The 17,204-nt window shown below is 41.4% G+C and overlaps 1 protein-coding gene across 3 annotated transcripts in view; it reads left to right on the top strand.

The window, feature by feature from the left end:
• Positions 1-17,204, top strand: part of FAM126B (family with sequence similarity 126 member B) — a 103,947-nt gene that overhangs the window by 50,580 nt on the left and 36,163 nt on the right. For all 3 annotated transcript variants that reach the window (XM_044304975.1, XM_044304974.1, XM_044304976.1), the window contains 3 exons: positions 1,864-1,960; positions 8,701-8,778; positions 10,997-11,098. In XM_044304975.1, coding sequence (XP_044160910.1) covers positions 8,728-8,778; positions 10,997-11,098 — 153 coding nt within the window. In that variant the 5' untranslated portion in view covers positions 1,864-1,960; positions 8,701-8,727. The remainder of the gene's footprint in view (positions 1-1,863; positions 1,961-8,700; positions 8,779-10,996; positions 11,099-17,204) is intronic.

Here is a 17,204-nt window from a genome sequence, read left to right on the forward strand (position 1 = left end):
TAACATCATTTTGAATGTGATTGCTTAATTCTGAGCACAGCTACATCCCCAGTTATAGTGCACAGTTATGCAACCACATTATTTTATTTATTTATTTATTTGTTTTCTTCCCTCCACCTAAAAGATTTCTGTTTGTTTGTTTTTCAATTGAATAGTACAGTTTATAGGTCACATTAAAGGTCCAAAAAGTTCTGAAATGATTTATCTTTGTCTCATTTTTTTACAGCATAGAAACCTGACATTTTAACAGGGGTGTGTAGACTTTTTATATCCACTGTGTGTGTGTGTGTGTGTGTGTGTGTGTGTGTGTATATGTATATATGTATATATATATATATATATATATATATATATCTATAATCAGTAACTCAGAATTAAATATCTGGATAGGAGTAGAAGTGCTCTTTTTCTTAACATATATAACACTACTAATAACCAAATATTTAGGACACTGGTGCGATATCCTGAATATACAGAATAAGCAGATAAACACACACACTTACAGGCTGCAGGTTCTCCTCCTCCTCTGGTGTCTTTTGGAGGCTAAAGGACCTGCAATCATGTGACATCATCAAAGGTCCTTTAGCCTACCATTACTATTTCTCAAAGGTCCTTCATATTCTGCAGTATACACCCATGACAGACATGGGCCTCCAATGTGACTGTATCTGGAGGGGGCTCAGCCTGGCCTGAATTGCACTAGTAAAGATTCTGCTCCTGGGCCCCTTCTCAACTTGGGCCCCGAATCAGTCGTTTCTCTTGTAGTTAAGCAAGTGCAGCCACCAGAAGTGTCTTAGGGAGTCGGGAGAGATAGCGGTCAGCGGAATGATCTTTCAGCCGACAGCTGTTGAATACGCATGGGCAGCTCTACATTATTTGCTTCCCATACACATTCAATACTGGCATGTTGAGGACATGCTATGGAACATAACCATATCTTTCTTGTGAAAAGTCCTTTAATCCAGATAAATGCTTCTTATTTTAATGCAATAAGGCTTTCAGTGCCACGTGGGCACGGTTTATCTGTTTGGTGCACCATCGCTACACCAGTAATGCTGCTTAGCACCTCTCGTCTTGTTTGACGGTCCCTGAGATTTTAGAGCTGGTAGTGATGACTTGAAGCCAGGTGCACTGAATGGAATGGCCCATGCCCATGGTGTACGGAAAACCCTTCTTTGCATACACCTAAAAAGAACCCTTTCTTCTGGATTAGAGGAATGATTATGTTTTGGGGCACCTACCATACATGGCGGTATTCTTACTCTGAAAGTAGTTTTAGAGGCGATGGTCTTCCTTTAAATAATTATGCTTAAGGAGCTGATGAACATTTCCATCAGTACAATCGTTGGTAGGTGTCCTTGATCTTATGTTTAGATCTTATCAGACATCTTAAAGGGGTTTGCCAAGTTAAAGAGCGCTGTATCCATCTGTGGCAGTACCGTACAGAATGAATGGAGCACTGGGAGACATGCGCCACTTGCTTCATATATGGTGCATTGGGTGACTTGCTTCTTATATGTGGCATGCAACCTCCGTCCTCATGATGGGTGGGGGTCCCAGAAGTCGGACCCCCACCAATCAGATGCTTACTTCTTAACCTGTGGATAGAGGATACGTTTCTAACTTGGCAAACCCCCTTTCAATATCGTATGGAATTACAGACTTTACATTTTTAAGCAATACTAGGGTGACTTTTAATAAGGTCAGGGACGTTCTCTTGCTGTGTCCTTAGCACTGCATATAATAAGAACGGAATTTACGACACAGGATGCTGGTGGACCCTTCGATGCAAGTATAAACTTGGACTTTGCTAAATTTGTTTCTATATAAAGATATATATATTTTTTTTCTTTTCAACTTTAGATCAACAAGGATGCCTGTGCACGTCAACAAATGCAGTCCACGTGAACCCCAGCACCTCCCACTGCTCAATGTAGAAAACTGATTTCTCTATATTCCGGTAAGAGTCCTGCAGGTCTGGAGTAAGGTGACTGTAGTTATCACAAGTGTGAGTTTACACTGACGTACACAGCTCGGATCTCTTCTCATTCAGACAGCAGGCACTTCGGATGTTGGCATGAAACCAAAGCACATTGTGTGTATATTCAGTGACCTAAAACCCTTGTGCAAGACAAGTTAATGCCTTACTAACAGAACAAGTATTCACTAAGGATTGTGGATTGTTTGATTGGGATTTGTGACAAAATGCAGAAGTAGACAGATTAAAAGCTTACAATCTGTGCAAGGCACTTGCCTTCACCATCCTGCGACAAATCCTTAAAGGGACTCTGTCACCACTTTCTAACCCCCACTTTTAAAACTATAGTTCTGTCCATGGAGCCCCTGTGATTACAATGGTGTTGTTATATGCGAAATCTGCTGGCTCGTTTTGATAAAAAAAACCTTTTATCTAACCTGTCAATCATGAGCATAAGGTGCCCAGGGTGTTTCTTCTGGTCTGAACATGCTGCCCGCCGCCGCCGTTGGTGCCCAGCTCCTCCTCTGCCTTGAATTAGCGCCGCCTGAATGTGAAGAAATACGCCTCCAGCTCTCCCTCAGTCCCCCCTCCTTCTTTTCTAAGATCCCGCGCGTGCGGCAGTGTTCGCGTTATCGGGCGGTTGAGTGAAGTGCGCATGCGCACTTCGCTCAATGAGGCTGAATCGAAAAGTCCGCACGGGCGCATCAGGCACAGGCCTGTGCGCACGCACGAAATTTTAGAAAAGGAGGGGGGACTGAGGGAGAGCCGGAGGCGTATTTCTTCACATTCAGGCGGCGCTGAAAGGACCAGAGGAGGAGCTGGGCACCATCGGCGGCGGGCGGCATGTTCAGACCAGGAGAAACGCCCTGGGCACCTTATCCTCATGATTGACAGGTTAGATAAAAGTTTTTTTTATCAAAACGAGCCAGCAGATTTCGCATATAACAACACCATTGTAATCACAAGGGCTCCATGGACAGAACTATAGTTTTAAAAGTGGGGGTTAGAAAGTGGTGACAGTCCCTTTTAATGGGGTTGTCTGAGTTCAGAGCAGAACCTGGACATGCCCCCCTTTTCACCCATTTAGCCCCTACGAATGGAGCATCTGAGCATTTCTTGCTGTGATTCTCCCCCTTGCCCTGTGCTGTATAGTGCAGGGTAAGGGCTTTTCTTCAGGTCCGGTGACGCATCGGGCTTCTGATGGGCATGCTAGGTGGCGGTTTCCACCTAGCAGTGAGCCTGGCGATGTCACCGGAACTAATAGATAATCTTTAGCGCTGCCTTAGCCTGTAAAACAGCCTAGGGTAGCGCTAAAGACCGCCCATTAGTGCCGGTGATGTCACCGGGATCACCGCTAGGTGGAAGCCTCTGCCTTGCAGTGTAAAAATTTAATCAAAACAGCGCTAGTGCTTTGTAGGTACTCCAGAAATACATGCTAGACTATACATTTGTAATTCTGCTACAAGACAATAATTGCTCCATATGCCATCAGGTGACAAGTGTGGTCGTTCATAGTAAAAGGGTTAGCAAAATATAGAAAAGTTTCAGCTCGCCCACCGTGCTCCGTACATGGAGACCCCGGACCGGGGAACAATCGCAAATAAACAGTGAGAAAATTCCAGCAGACAGGCCAAGGATAAAATCCAGTTTCCAAACCTATCCAGCCAAACACAAATCTGGTCAGCCTATGGATTTTATCAGGAAACCATAAGGAAACTGGATTTTATCCTTGGCCTGTCTGCTGGAATTTTCTCGCTGTTTATTCGTAAAAAAAAGGGTTGTTCGATCTGGACAGTCTTGTGTTAGGGCTTATTAACATGACTGTTCTTCTCTTCCATGTGCTCTGCGTTTTAAAAATGGACAGCAAACAACCCATACAAGTTAATGTGCTATTCACACATCCATTATTTTTTTATTTTATTTTCATGGATCCACATGCAGAATCCAAGAAACTAAACGTATATCCTATTCGGGTCCGGCTCAGACTTTCCAATTTAAGTCTATGGGAATGAGAAACAAATGCAATGCACACAGAAGCTATCCATGTGCTCTTTGTTTTTCATTGATCTGTTTGTTTGTTTTTATTATAACTTTTTTGGTGAACGGAAAATTGTGTGAATAAGGCCTTCACTTCAGTGGCGAGAGACGTAATTTAATTGAATCTTCAATGAACATGTTGTAGTATTACTGTACTTGTGACCATGCAATGAGAATGGATGGGGTTTAACTTATACATACAGGGGGACATTTATCAAGACCAGCGTTTGACTACCACTCTGCAGCCAGAGGATGCGCCAAATTTATCTAGAGGTGTAGGCCTCCTAGCTGCCATAGATTTCTGTCTTAATTCATGTGAATGCAGGTTAATGTGCTGTGCCTGCTGGTGCTGCTGCTCCTGCTCTTGCCACGGTGAGAACGGTGAAAAGTTGCACATTAGCAGGGGAGTCCCATTCCCAGGGGAGTGTGTCCTTTTTGCTGCTGCTCACTCCATGTAACTGACACATATTCTAAGACAGGCATGCTCAACCTGCGGCCCTTCAACTGTTGAAAAACTACAACTCCCAGCATGCCCTAACAGCCTACAGCAGTTGTAGTTTTGCAACAGCTGGAGGACCACAGGTTGAGCTTGCCTGTTCTAAGGTAAAGGGCTTGCTACAATCATACTTACATTATATCTATGAAACACTATGCTGTGCATGGTAAGTAACGGTCAGTTTTGCAGCCTAAACCTTTACGCTGAATTCACAACCAGTTGGACAAAGTATAATCCTGTATAACTGTTTTGGTCACTCCCAGAAATAAAGGGGTCACAGCAGTAGACCTCCCAGTGGGAGCAATGAAGAATAGGCTAGTAATGTTAATTTCTCGATTTGCTCATCAGTGGTGTCCAGATTTACTACTGTTTTATAAATCATTGCTTCTTTCATGTCTTTAGTTGTGCTGCACATTTTGTTTTGGCTTTTCCATCCAGTGGTTGTGGGGCCCCCCCCCCCCCCCCTTTTTTTTTTTTTTTCCATCCTGTAAGATCTCCTTTCACTCGGCCTCATGTATATTTAAAATGTTCTGCTGCATCTTTCTTTTTCGAAGTCTGTCTTGTGCCAAGGGTCAACAGATCAACCCTGTAAATTCATACTCTTTAACCTCATACGCATCATTAGTGGGCAGATTTCCTTTATATATATATATATCTATATCTATATATACACACTTAATTGGTGGGATGCACCAGTGAGAATGCTGTCAGTATATAGGCTTTTAGCAAGTCTAAAGGGGTCAGAACTGTTAAAGGGAATGCGTCGTCAGAAAATGACTTATTATTTAAAGAGGACCTTTCACTAGAATAAAACTTCTAAACTAACTATACAGACATGTAGAGCGGTGCCCAGGGATCTCCGTGCACTTACTGTTATACCGGGGCGCCGCTCCGTTCTCCCATTATTGCCTCCGGTATCTTCATAGTTAGGCTCCACCCAGGGGAACCTGCCGGCGTCTCCTTCTCTCATGCTACAGCACTGGCCAATCGCAGTGCTCAGCTCATAGCCTGAGAGAAAAAAAAGCCTCTCAGGCTATGAGCTGAGCGCTGCAATTGGCCAGCGCTGCAGCATGGGAGAATGAGACGTTGGCAGGTTCCCCTGGGTGGAGCCTAACATATGAAGATACCGGAGGCAAAGACGGGAGAACGGAGCGGCGCCCAGGTATAACAGTAAGTGCACGGAGATCCCTGGGCGCCGCTCTACATGTCTGTACAGTTAGTTAAGAAGTTTTCTTCTAGTGAAAGGTCCTCTTTAAGTCAAGTTTTTCTTGTTAAACATTTTTTTTTTTCTAATGTGTGTGTTTTTTTTTTAATTTTTATTATATATATTTTTTTTTATTTCCATGTCATTATATTTCACAAAAACTCCTAAATCTTGCAGTTTTCACCCCGGCCTCTAAGCCTAACAAAAGGTGCCTCTTCTTGGTCTGTACAGATCACTTTTCATTATTATCATGATAGGCAGGATTACAATGACATATACCACCTGTATATAGATAACACAGGATCCACCATTCACAGTAGACGATTGTCAGTACCTATCTACTCCTTCCTGACCTCTGCACAGGTCACAGAGCATTTCTAGAAAACTCTCCCATAGAAGTCAGTGTGGTCCCCTCCTGTCCATTGTGTCTATGGCCCATGGTGGCTGCGGTAAAGCATATCTCTAAATGCTGTTAACCACTGCTCAGGCTGCCCCAATAATCATGTTTATAAAAGAGAATAAAAGAAAATACAATCGGAAAATGAAAACAGATTAGGAAACAATGTGTGTCAGTATCTGGTTTTAACAAGCAGAAAAACGTATAAGTGACACATTCCCTTTTAAAAAAGAACTCCCTCTAAAAATTTTATTCTCCGACCTGCTAGAAAGGTGCATGATGTAATCTGTAGTGAATGTAATTTTCTTAGCAGTGTCTGTATTTGTGAGTTATCCCCTCCCTTCTGCTTCTCAGCTGTGTCATGTGACCAGCAATCAGACTTTCCAAATAACACAGAATCTTATGCGTGAACTCTATGTATTTCTATGGAATGCTCAATGTCAGTCTCATAGAAATAAATAGAGAAGTAACTAACTTCCTGTCCTGTGTCAGTTGGAGATCAGAGAGTTGGTCACATGACACAGCTGAGGATCAGAAGGGAAGTTATGACTCACCAGTACAGTCACTGTTAAGAAGATTACATTCACTACAGATTGCATCATGTACCTTTCTAGCAGGTCAGAGCATAAAAACAGGAACATGTAAAACCATCGGAGCAGTGAAGTATTAAGTCTTGGTTATGCAAATCTTATGAGTTTTCTGAAAATCCGCTTGGTCACCATTAAACTGAACAGTTAACTGAAGGAAGTTGATAGAAAATGCAGGTGTTTTGTGGTCTTTAGTTGTGAACTAATAAACTAATGTTTGTTTTGCTGATAAGAGAGCTGTCAGGCTCTGGTACTCTTTAAAGAAAGACTCTTAAAGGGGTTTTCCGGGATTTTAATATTCGTGACCTATCTTCCGACACCCCTGCCGATCAGCTTGTTGAAGAGAAGGAGGTGCTTGCGCTGCGTTCCCTTTACCTGCTGGCTGTTGACATCGCAGAGGTAAGCAGGTGTAATTACAAGCCGTCCCATTCACTTTAATTAGACGGCTCATTCCTAACAAGTGTATTCTACAGAGCCATCCCGTTGAAGTGAATGAGGCGGCTTGTAATTACACCTGCTCGCCGCTGCAATCTCGACAGCGAGCAGGTAAACAATGAGGAGAAGGCTGTGCTCGCACAGAGTGCAGCCTTCTCTTCACCCAACTGATCGGCCCCTTGCAGACGAGCGTTTGTCACGCTGCGAGTCCGCTAACATAATGCTGCCAGTGTTATCCAATACGTTCCAGAACTGTAAAGGGTTACATAGCATCTTAAATCAATAAAATACTATGTGACCCGGTCAGTGCTGGGAGGTCAGGCCGTGAGCTGCGCCGCGGACTCACAGTGTGACAAACGCTTGTCTGCAAAGAGCCTATGTCATCAATATCGGAATTTCGGAAAAACCCCATTAACTAAAACTACAGCTACACTTCAAAGGAAGGTTTATAATATGATTTTATTAAGTATAATAAGTAGTATATACATATAGCGATATAATGTCCTTCTCTTGCACTTATCCATATACAAAGGATAAACAACATAATGCACAATTGTATCAACACTTCCACTGGAGTCCTGACTACATCCAGAATGAAGGTACTTGTATTACTGACTGAGCTATTATCATCTGACAGCCGCACATCAGCTGGGAAGTCCTTTTCAGAGAAAGCAGTCGGAGGCATCTTCCCATAGGATGAGCTTCTGACCGCTTTCCTGAAGGGTACAGCTTTATCTCCATCTCAAACTGCCTAAATCCCCTTTCACACGAGTGAGTTTTCCTCGTGGGTGCAATGCGCGACGTGAATGCATTGCACCCGCGCTGAATCCTGACCCATACATTTCAATGGGGCTGTGCACATGAGCGTTTTTTTTTTTTTTTTAAGCGTCAGTTCTGCTTTGCGTGAAAAATGCAGCATGTTCTATATTCTGCGTTTTTGCACACAGCCCTGATCCCATAGAATGAATGGGACTTCAGTGAAAAACGCTATATTTTTACATAATTAATTAGTCCGGTTACAGACTTACTCCCCATGTTTACAGTTAATGAATTCAGTGATTTTGAAGCACCTCTGTATTTTTGGGCACGTGACACAGCCCACACCTTAAATATCCACAGATTTTTCTGTCTGTCTTTTTTAGACTCTGGCTATGTACATGTCTGCCATGTGATCTGTGGGTAGGGTCCGGTTGGTAGCTCATGTCTGTGTCTATCGCAAAGATTTGCCAGTGCTTCTTAATAATTTTTCAGGCTGCGTTTGCCCCGTTTTCAAAAGTGTCCGCCAATCTGGTAGTGTGTTTGTCACTTTCCGCTCCCTTATCACGGGGTGCTGAAAAGTGGCTCAGAGAATGCATTTGGCATATCCGCTTGATGGATTGTAAGGTTTTTAGACGTAATCAATTAAAAGCTATGTTTTAAGCCTCTGACCCTTCCTCATCCCCAGATGAAAGTGCAGATGTTTACACTACAGAGTAATTTCTGATCATCTGTATTGTCCATAAAACATACCTGCTGGTAATATAGATAATTGTAAAAAATAACCACATTTTTTGTGTTTTTAATTAGTAAGAGAGCAGTGGACGTGGTAAGAAGATGCTGGGATCTGAACGTGGAGTTGTGGAAGAATGGCTCTCGGAATACAAGGTGAAATTCATTTTTTTAAACTTAAAGGAGTCTTCTGGCAACTTTTTTTTTTTTTTTAAGCAAGTGCCTGCAGCCTGCCCCCCTGAAACAGAAGACTCCTACTTATCTGCTCCACTCTGGTCCTCCTCACCTCCTCCACTTTCTTCATCTTCCATTTCACTGAACGGTTTACATCTGGCTGACTGTGATGGCTTCAGTAGTGATGTGGCCACAAGCAGCACGTCATCGCTGAAGCCAATCATGGGCTGGAGCCATGCATGTGACCACCAATGGATGTAAACAGTGCGGGTACCAGAAGATGGAGAAAGAGGCAACAAAAAGTACCAGAGCGGTATGGAGCAGCTACACATCTAGATAGCGGTGCATGAACTGCCACTGCTGCTGTAATGGCAGCAGAGCCTCTATACTTATGCTGCTGATTTGAGCAGCAGCGTAGACATGAGATTGCCAGGCCTAGGCGCAATGCTGACCTGTCAATCAAGCGGCAGAGGAGAGCCTCATGAGCAGTGGGGTCAACTGTTCAAGAACAGTTTTTTGATGAACTAATCGATTCGTACATATTAATGCGCCCTTATCCCTACACACAACAAAACAATTTTGTTTTTTGGGATCATTTTAAATAAATGCTCTTGTGTGTGGTTATTGCTGTTATGTTCTTGATTTGGGCTACTTTCAGGCTAGCGGCACGGACCTCCGGCAGGCTGTTCCGTCGGGTGAACAGCCTGCCGGATCCGTCCTGCCGCTAGTGATCATGTGCCCCCGGACTGCCACTCCGTCCCCGGGGTGGAGTTCCGGCGGAGGCACGGCAAAAGGCTGCCAGAATGAAACTACGACATGTCCGACATTTATTCCGGCTGCCTCTCGCTGGAACTCCGCACCGCCCCCCCATTATAGTCAATGGGGATGGGATGGAGTGGCAGTCCGGGGGCACACGGTCACTAGCGGCAGGATGGATTCACCTGACGGAACAGCCTGCTGGAGGTCCCTGCCGCTAGTGTTAAAGTAGCCTAAGTGTCCCCTGGTTTTCTTTGGATTCTGTCTTGGGAGTCCCCACCTGAAGCCTTCAGAGCAGCAGAGAAATTCTGCCTGTAGTACACTGATTCTTTCTAGCTAGACTGCACAGGAACAGGATGCCACCTCTCACATATAGGAGGGTCAAGACGGGGAGACTGACCACACCACTGGACATTAGAGATGGACATTCTGGTAGGGAATCAAAAGAAGTACAGTCCGACACATTTTTGGAGTTTTGAATGAAATTGTATAATTTTTGGCCTTTTTTATTTATTTATTTTTCAGTTTTTTTTGTGTTTATTCCCTTTGTGTGTATTGTGAAGTGTATAAGAAAACGTGTAACTGCAATAATGTTCTGGGAGAAATACTTCATTTTCTGGAAAGATTTCAGGGGTGCCAACACTTGCAACAGTACTTAAACACAAGGGGATTTATTTTGAACATTTCCATAATTTTTAATTTTTATTTTATTTTATGTTTTGCATGATATAACACACAAATCTAATATTTAAAGGGCTAATAAAAAGGATAGTCCATTAGTATAAGATCAGTGAGGGTCCAACCCATAACACCACCACAAGTCCGCTGTTTGAGGGGCCGCAGCACTCTTCATTATTTACTTTGCTCTCTACACCTGTGCCATGTACTTTTTATCTGTAAATAATATTGTCACTTTGTCCCGTTCAAATGAATGCTGAACACAGCTGCTACGAAAAGTACCGTGTTGGTAAGAATGAAGCAATGACGAGGCTGTGGGCCCTTCTAACAGATGATCAGTGGGGGTTTTGGGGGATCAGTTAAACGCCCACCGATAAAATATTGATGCCTGTCAACTTATGGATCAGTGCTGTAATCCCTGTACTAGTTTCATATAGAGCTAAATAACTTCTCAGTTTAGGCGGAAACTGGAACAAGTGGCAGAAAATCACACAATCATAAGGAGAGCCTACGGACGCCATAAAGATAGTGCCAACCCAGAAACCAATGAGACACAAGTTTGCAACTTTAGCCCATCCTTTAGGCTGCTTTACTATTAGAGGGTCTTTCCTGGCATGGTATGTTACGCCAGAGGACTGTGCAGGAAAGAGCTGAAAAACTACAATCCCTCATATAAATCTTCCATCCGGGATGTAAGTTTAGTAAAGGGAATGCTCTTCCTCTGACATGTCACTGAAGGGGTAACTTTTTGTTGTGCTGTTAACAGGTATTACCTGAAACGCAGCTATCTGCTTATGCTGCAACTCTCCATCGCAAGAAAAGTCTAGTGTCTGCTCTGTATAAAGTCATCCAAGACCCAAATAATGAGGTAAGCCTTGTACTGTATATTCCTAATGTTTCCCTCTCTTGTACTTAGTGTTGGGTTCTTTCCCCCGTTCATGACCAGATGCATTTTTATTTTAGTAAAAACTTTAAAAGCAGTAAATCTCCTTTTCTTGAGATTAGCTGGGCTTTATTTTTATTTTAGTAATTTTTGTTTGTATTTTATACTACTGAAAACGTTAAAAAAAAAAATCCTTTTTTTTTTTTTTTATAGCGCAAAGCACTTGTGGTTGTTTTGATATTGGGAATGTATAATTTGTGTTTGCTGTGGGTGAGGCTAGTAGTGCTGTTTTTTTTTTATTTTTTATTTATTATTTTATTTATTGTATAACTTTGCAGGCATTAAATATTACATTATTATTAATATTTCTGATTTCTCTTTAAGTGGGTCTGATACATTACTCCCCATTGCAGGGGGAATATAACCTCCCTTGCAGCTCCTGCAGTTACCTGGCAAATACATGATCACTGAGTCGGGAGGAGGAAGCATCATGGCCTCTAGCTGATTTGTATACACCGCGTTAATTAAGCACTGTGTGTACAAGAATGGAGATGACAGGGACAGTCCCCCACAATTGCAGACACATCCTTGCATAGTTACAACTCAAGTCTGGTGTAAAAATCTGTCTGAAAGTAAGCCAACCATTATTTAGTAAAGAGTCAGAAAAGTATCAGTCTCTGCACCACATTTATTATCCATCCTGATGCCCTGTGATAAATCTGGTGCAGGTCTAGACAACCTTTCTAATCTTACGCCATCTTTGCGATACATGGTGCATGTTTGTATGCAAAACATCTGCATGAAATCCGCACCAAAAGAGCACAAAAAACACACACAAATCCACACTTTCGCATTTTTTCTTTGCAGATTTTCTGTTTGTTAAAACCCCGTTGAAGTCTGTGGGGAAAGCCAATCAACAGAAGCTACGGAATCACACTAACAATAGACATGCAGCGCATTTTTTAGAAAAAACACTAGCTGGCTACTGCTATTTTAGGTTGTGTGTGGTTTTTCATATGAAGTAGAATAGAACCAAAAACCACCACAGTAAATAATCCAATATAAAATATCTTTATTAGTACACATCAATAATATTAATATATTAAAATCCATCACAACAGCGGCAAACATATACAGAAAAAGGAAGTTACATTGGTCATGTAGTAAATGGCTTCAGATATCACATGGGCTTAATACATCATATTAAAGTGCCCAAACCTATCATCTAATCACATAAGTACAGATAAGCAAGTCAAGTGCATAGTGCAACCCAGAAAGCGACGTACGTTTCGCGAATACGTTTCCTCAGGGATAACACATTGCTAGCTCCTAACCTGTTTATACCCTGTTAATGATCTCTGAATTAAAATCAGATGGGAATAAGAGGCTGTACCTTAACCCATTTGTGTCTGTTCGATTATTAGGCTTGCATGATGTCACTTCCTCTTTGAATGCCTTATTGCTCCTATAGTTATATAAACATAAAGCCAGGACAGGATGAAAAAATATAACACCACTGTAGTAGACAACAAAGCCATAAGCATCCCTAAAATGACTAAAAAAGATTCCACATTCATCCGTGGAATGCAAACCGGAATTTCCAGTATGCGTTCCACAGCAGAGCACACCTAGGTATCGCCATCATCAGTCCGGCATGCCACCCTGGAACGCACTACAGAAAGCAATGTTTTATACTTCCTGGACATAAGGACACATATTGAAACGAATCAAATACCTCCACTTCTATATGGACGAGAGAAGAACTACATGTTATCGCAGGCTAACGATTATTCAAATTGCATCATAAATACAGTGATTAACAATTCAAAAAATTCATTTAAAAAAACACAATCGTGATTATTAAAGTGGAGGTGACAAAAGTGAAACAATGAAAGTGCTACAGGCAAGCAAACGTGCAAAAATAAAGTGAAAATCATGTGTATAAGGGAGCATTCACAAGACTGTATAAATGGATCTGCATCTGTTCTGCAAATTTGCGGAACGGGTGCGGATCCATTCATTTCAATGGGGCCGCAAAAGATGCGGACAGCACACCGTGTGCTGTCCGCATCTGTTCTGTGGCCCCGCAAGAAAGATAGAGCATGTCCTATTCTTGTCTGCAACCGCGGACAAGCTTAGGCATTCTCTATATAGCATTGGCCATGTGTGGTCTGCAAATTGCGGAACGCACACAGCCGGTATCTGTGTTTTGCGAACCGCAAAACACTTACGGTCGTATGAATGTACCCTTAAGCATAATGCGTAATTTCATAATAATTTATGTATAAAAAATGTAATATACAAAAAGAATTCAATAATTAATAATGATTGTAAATACTGTAGATCAAATGCAATTAGTGTGAATCAAATACCCAATCATTATACAAATTATATATACCAAATAAATATCATGTATACAAAAACCAGGTGCTTATTACATATATAGTGGCTACGAACCAGGGTATCTCATACATTTTTCTCCCATTTGTACGTCACCGCAGGGTAAGCAGGTAAGTAATGTTTCAGAGTATCATCAGAGACTAGAATATCCCAGTATTTCCGCAGGATATTTGTAACATCCTTATGGCCACAGTTGTAAGAAGTAATACATCTAAAAAAAAAAAAGACAGAATTGCTAATTTATTCTTAGTTGTCACCGAATAAACGTAATAACAAGCGATCCAAAAATTATACCAATAAAAAATACAAGTCGTCCCGCAAAAATCAAGCCTTCACACAACTCCATAGAATAAAAAATAACAAAGTTATGGGTAACGGCAATGCAAAAACATTTTTTTATAAAAAAAAAAAAAAAAAAAAGGGGGGGGGGTTTATTGCTAAAAATGTAGTAAAACGGAAAAAAAACCTCCTATATGTATTTATCACTGTAATCGTAGTGACCCAGAGAATTAAGATATAGTGTGTTATTTATACCGAAAAATGAACAACATTAATTTTTTTATGTAAAAACGCAGTGGCAGTATTACTGTTTTCCCCATCTCCCTCCCAGAAAGAGTTAATAAAAGTTAATTGGAAAGTTATGTTTATCCCAAAATGGCGCCATTTAAAAACTACAACTTGTCCTGCAAAAAACAAGCCCTCATAAAGCTATATAGGCGGGAAAAAAAGTTATATCTCTTGGAATGCGACGATGAAAAAAGGAAGAAAAATGCTTGGTCAGTAAGGCCCAAAACAGGCTGGTCACTAAGGGGTTAAGGTACAGCCTCTTATTCCCACCTGATTTTAATTCAGAGATGATTAACAGGGTATAAACATGTTAGTAGCTAGCAATGTGTTATCCTTGAGGAAACGTATTCGCGAAACGTACGTCGCTTTCTGGGTTGCACTATGCACTTGACTTGCTTATCTGTACTTTATGTGATTAGATGATGGGTTTGGGCGCTTTAATCTGATGTATTAAGCCCATGTGATATCTGAAGCCATTTACTACATGACCAATGTAACTTCCTTTTTCTGTATATGTTTGCCGCTGTTGTGATTGATTTTAATATATTAATATTATTGATGTGTACTAATAAAGATTTTTTATATTGATTATTTAGTGTGGTGGTCTTTGGTTCTATTGGTGTGCATTTTAAAATCCGCACAACATATCAATTTCTGCATCAATTTTCAAGCAAAGTGTACATGACATTTGTCAAATCTGACTCGCTTTGCTGGTTCTGTATTACACTGGTGTTTTACTGCATAGAAATCTGTGTGGAAAATCCATAATCCGCATTGTGTGCAGGTAGCCATAACTAGCCCTGCTCACCTGAGAAGTGGGTACAGTGGCATCCAGTCTGGGCCAAGATTGTTCTTATTCACAAACAGCAAATATCAGGAGTATTTTCCCCTGGGGGTTCCCTCATGTTGGTTGCCTCTGATCATTTTTGGGAATAAATAGGCATCCACAATTATTGTAAGATATAAATGCTAGTCTTGCAAGTGTAAGCAACTTCCCATATGGTCATTATGAGCAAGTTATCTACCCTTGTAAAAGGACCCTTAAGGATCCTTTACATTGCTCAGTGGAGCAGACAATTGTTTGGTAGGAAGTGGTCCTTCCCAGCAATTGCCTGCTTGTCGGTGAAGGAGACCTCTGTATTTAGATGCAGCGATCTCCTCCACAGTATAGCGTGGAGAGATCACTAATACCATCGCTTGTCCTCGTACAGAATCATTGATTGCTGGCAGTAGAGGCAGTTTAGATGCCAACAGTCTGCTGCCGGGACATGATTTAGGTGACCACACACCTGATCTTCCTACCCACTGAACACGCGTTTCGCTCACTCTTCGTTCGGCAGCACCTATACACTAGCAGATAATCGCTAAGGAGCGTTCCTTTGAATGCCTGTTAGTGATTACCTGGCTGATGATCAGGAAGTGTATAGGGGTCTTTAGCTGAAGGAGCACCCTAGATTGACCTCTGACCCACCTTGCTGTTTTTGAGTACTGTTACTTTTGTGTTGCAGTAGAGGTAAGCCCACCATTGTAACCTCCCCCCACATTCATTTACTAAGTGGGAAGATAAATGGAATGAAATGTCCTTTTGTTAATGAGTTGAGTGTCTAAAATAACCTTTCAGATCAGGATGTTCTCACTTTGGCAGATCAGATTCTGAGTGCATAGAAGTAGAATGACTGAGCCTGTACAGCCCTTAGCTGTGCCACCATCAGCCTGCTGGCATAGATGCCCCATGGGAGATCATGGGTCATTAACAAAGACACTGAAACAGCTTTGATATGTTATCAATGAAGCCGGAGAGCAAGCAAGTAATTATGTTGACAAACAGATTCATTACATGGCCGCATAATAATTGCCTCTATGATGTTCCTTGTAACTCGCCTGTGGATTAGATCACACAGATTGAGCAGAAATGGTGGATATGTGAGATGTTTGTTAGACAGTACAGACAAGCTTGTGCCCTTGACCGCTTTATAACAAATATCTATATAGCTCGAGTTACTTGCCACAGTTTGTGCCCTGTATATAATGCATTGTAGAGTGTCAGTGTCTACAAACCATAGTACAGCTCTTACTGATAAAAAGGATAAAAAAGGTTATTTAGCTTTTTCAACTTGCACTTTATTTAAAGGGATATTCTACTTTACATCAGCCTCATTTAAAATAGTCATTTATAAAGGTAGCTGCAATTGTGGAATGTATTTCGATTACGGTACCTTTCATTGCTATAAACTACCTGGGGGTTGTTAGGGGCAGTGATAGGGGAGTGTCTATGTAACTAGCTGGGTAGGAGGAGCCATAAATTAGTTGAGCATTAAGGGCAGTGATGCGGGAGTGTATGTAACAAGCTGGTGGGAGGAGCTATAAACTAGCCGGGGGTTCTTGGGGGCAGTAATAGGGGAGTGTCTATGTAACTAGCTGGGTGGGAGGAGTTATAAACTAGTTGGGTGTTAGTGGTAGTGATAGGGCAGTGTCTATGTAAGTAGCTGGGTAGGAGGAGCTTTAACCACTTCAGCCCCCCTAGCTTAAACCCCCTTAATGACCAGACCACTTTTTACACTTCTGCACTACACTACTTTCACGGTTTATTGCTCGGTCATACAACTTACCACCCAAATGAATTTTACCTCCTTTTCTTCTCACTAATAGAGCTTTCATTTGGTGGTATTTCATTGCTGCTGACATTTTAACTTTTTTTATATTAATCGAAATTGACCAAATATTTTTTTTTAATGACATTCTTCACTTTCTGTTGTAATTTTTTTAAATAAAACTACATTTCTATATAAATTTTTCTCTAAATTTGTTGTTCTACATGTCTTTGATAAAAAAAAAAAAAAATATGCAATAAGTGTATATTTATTGGTTTGAATAAAAGTTATAGCGTTTACAAACTATGGTGCAAAAATGTGAATTCACGCACTTTGACTTTCTAAGCACCTGTCATGTTTCCTGAGGTTCTACAATGCCCAGACAGTAGAAACACCCCACAAATGACTCCATTTCGGAAAGAAGACACCCTAAGGTATTCGCTGATGGGCATAGTGAGTTCATGGAAGTTTGTATTTTCTGTTACAAGTTAGCGGAAAATGATTTATTTATTTATATTTTTTTTTTCTTACAA

This window comes from Bufo gargarizans, chromosome 8, assembly GCF_014858855.1.
Source record: "Bufo gargarizans isolate SCDJY-AF-19 chromosome 8, ASM1485885v1, whole genome shotgun sequence".
NCBI classification, from domain to species: domain Eukaryota; kingdom Metazoa; phylum Chordata; class Amphibia; order Anura; family Bufonidae; genus Bufo; species Bufo gargarizans.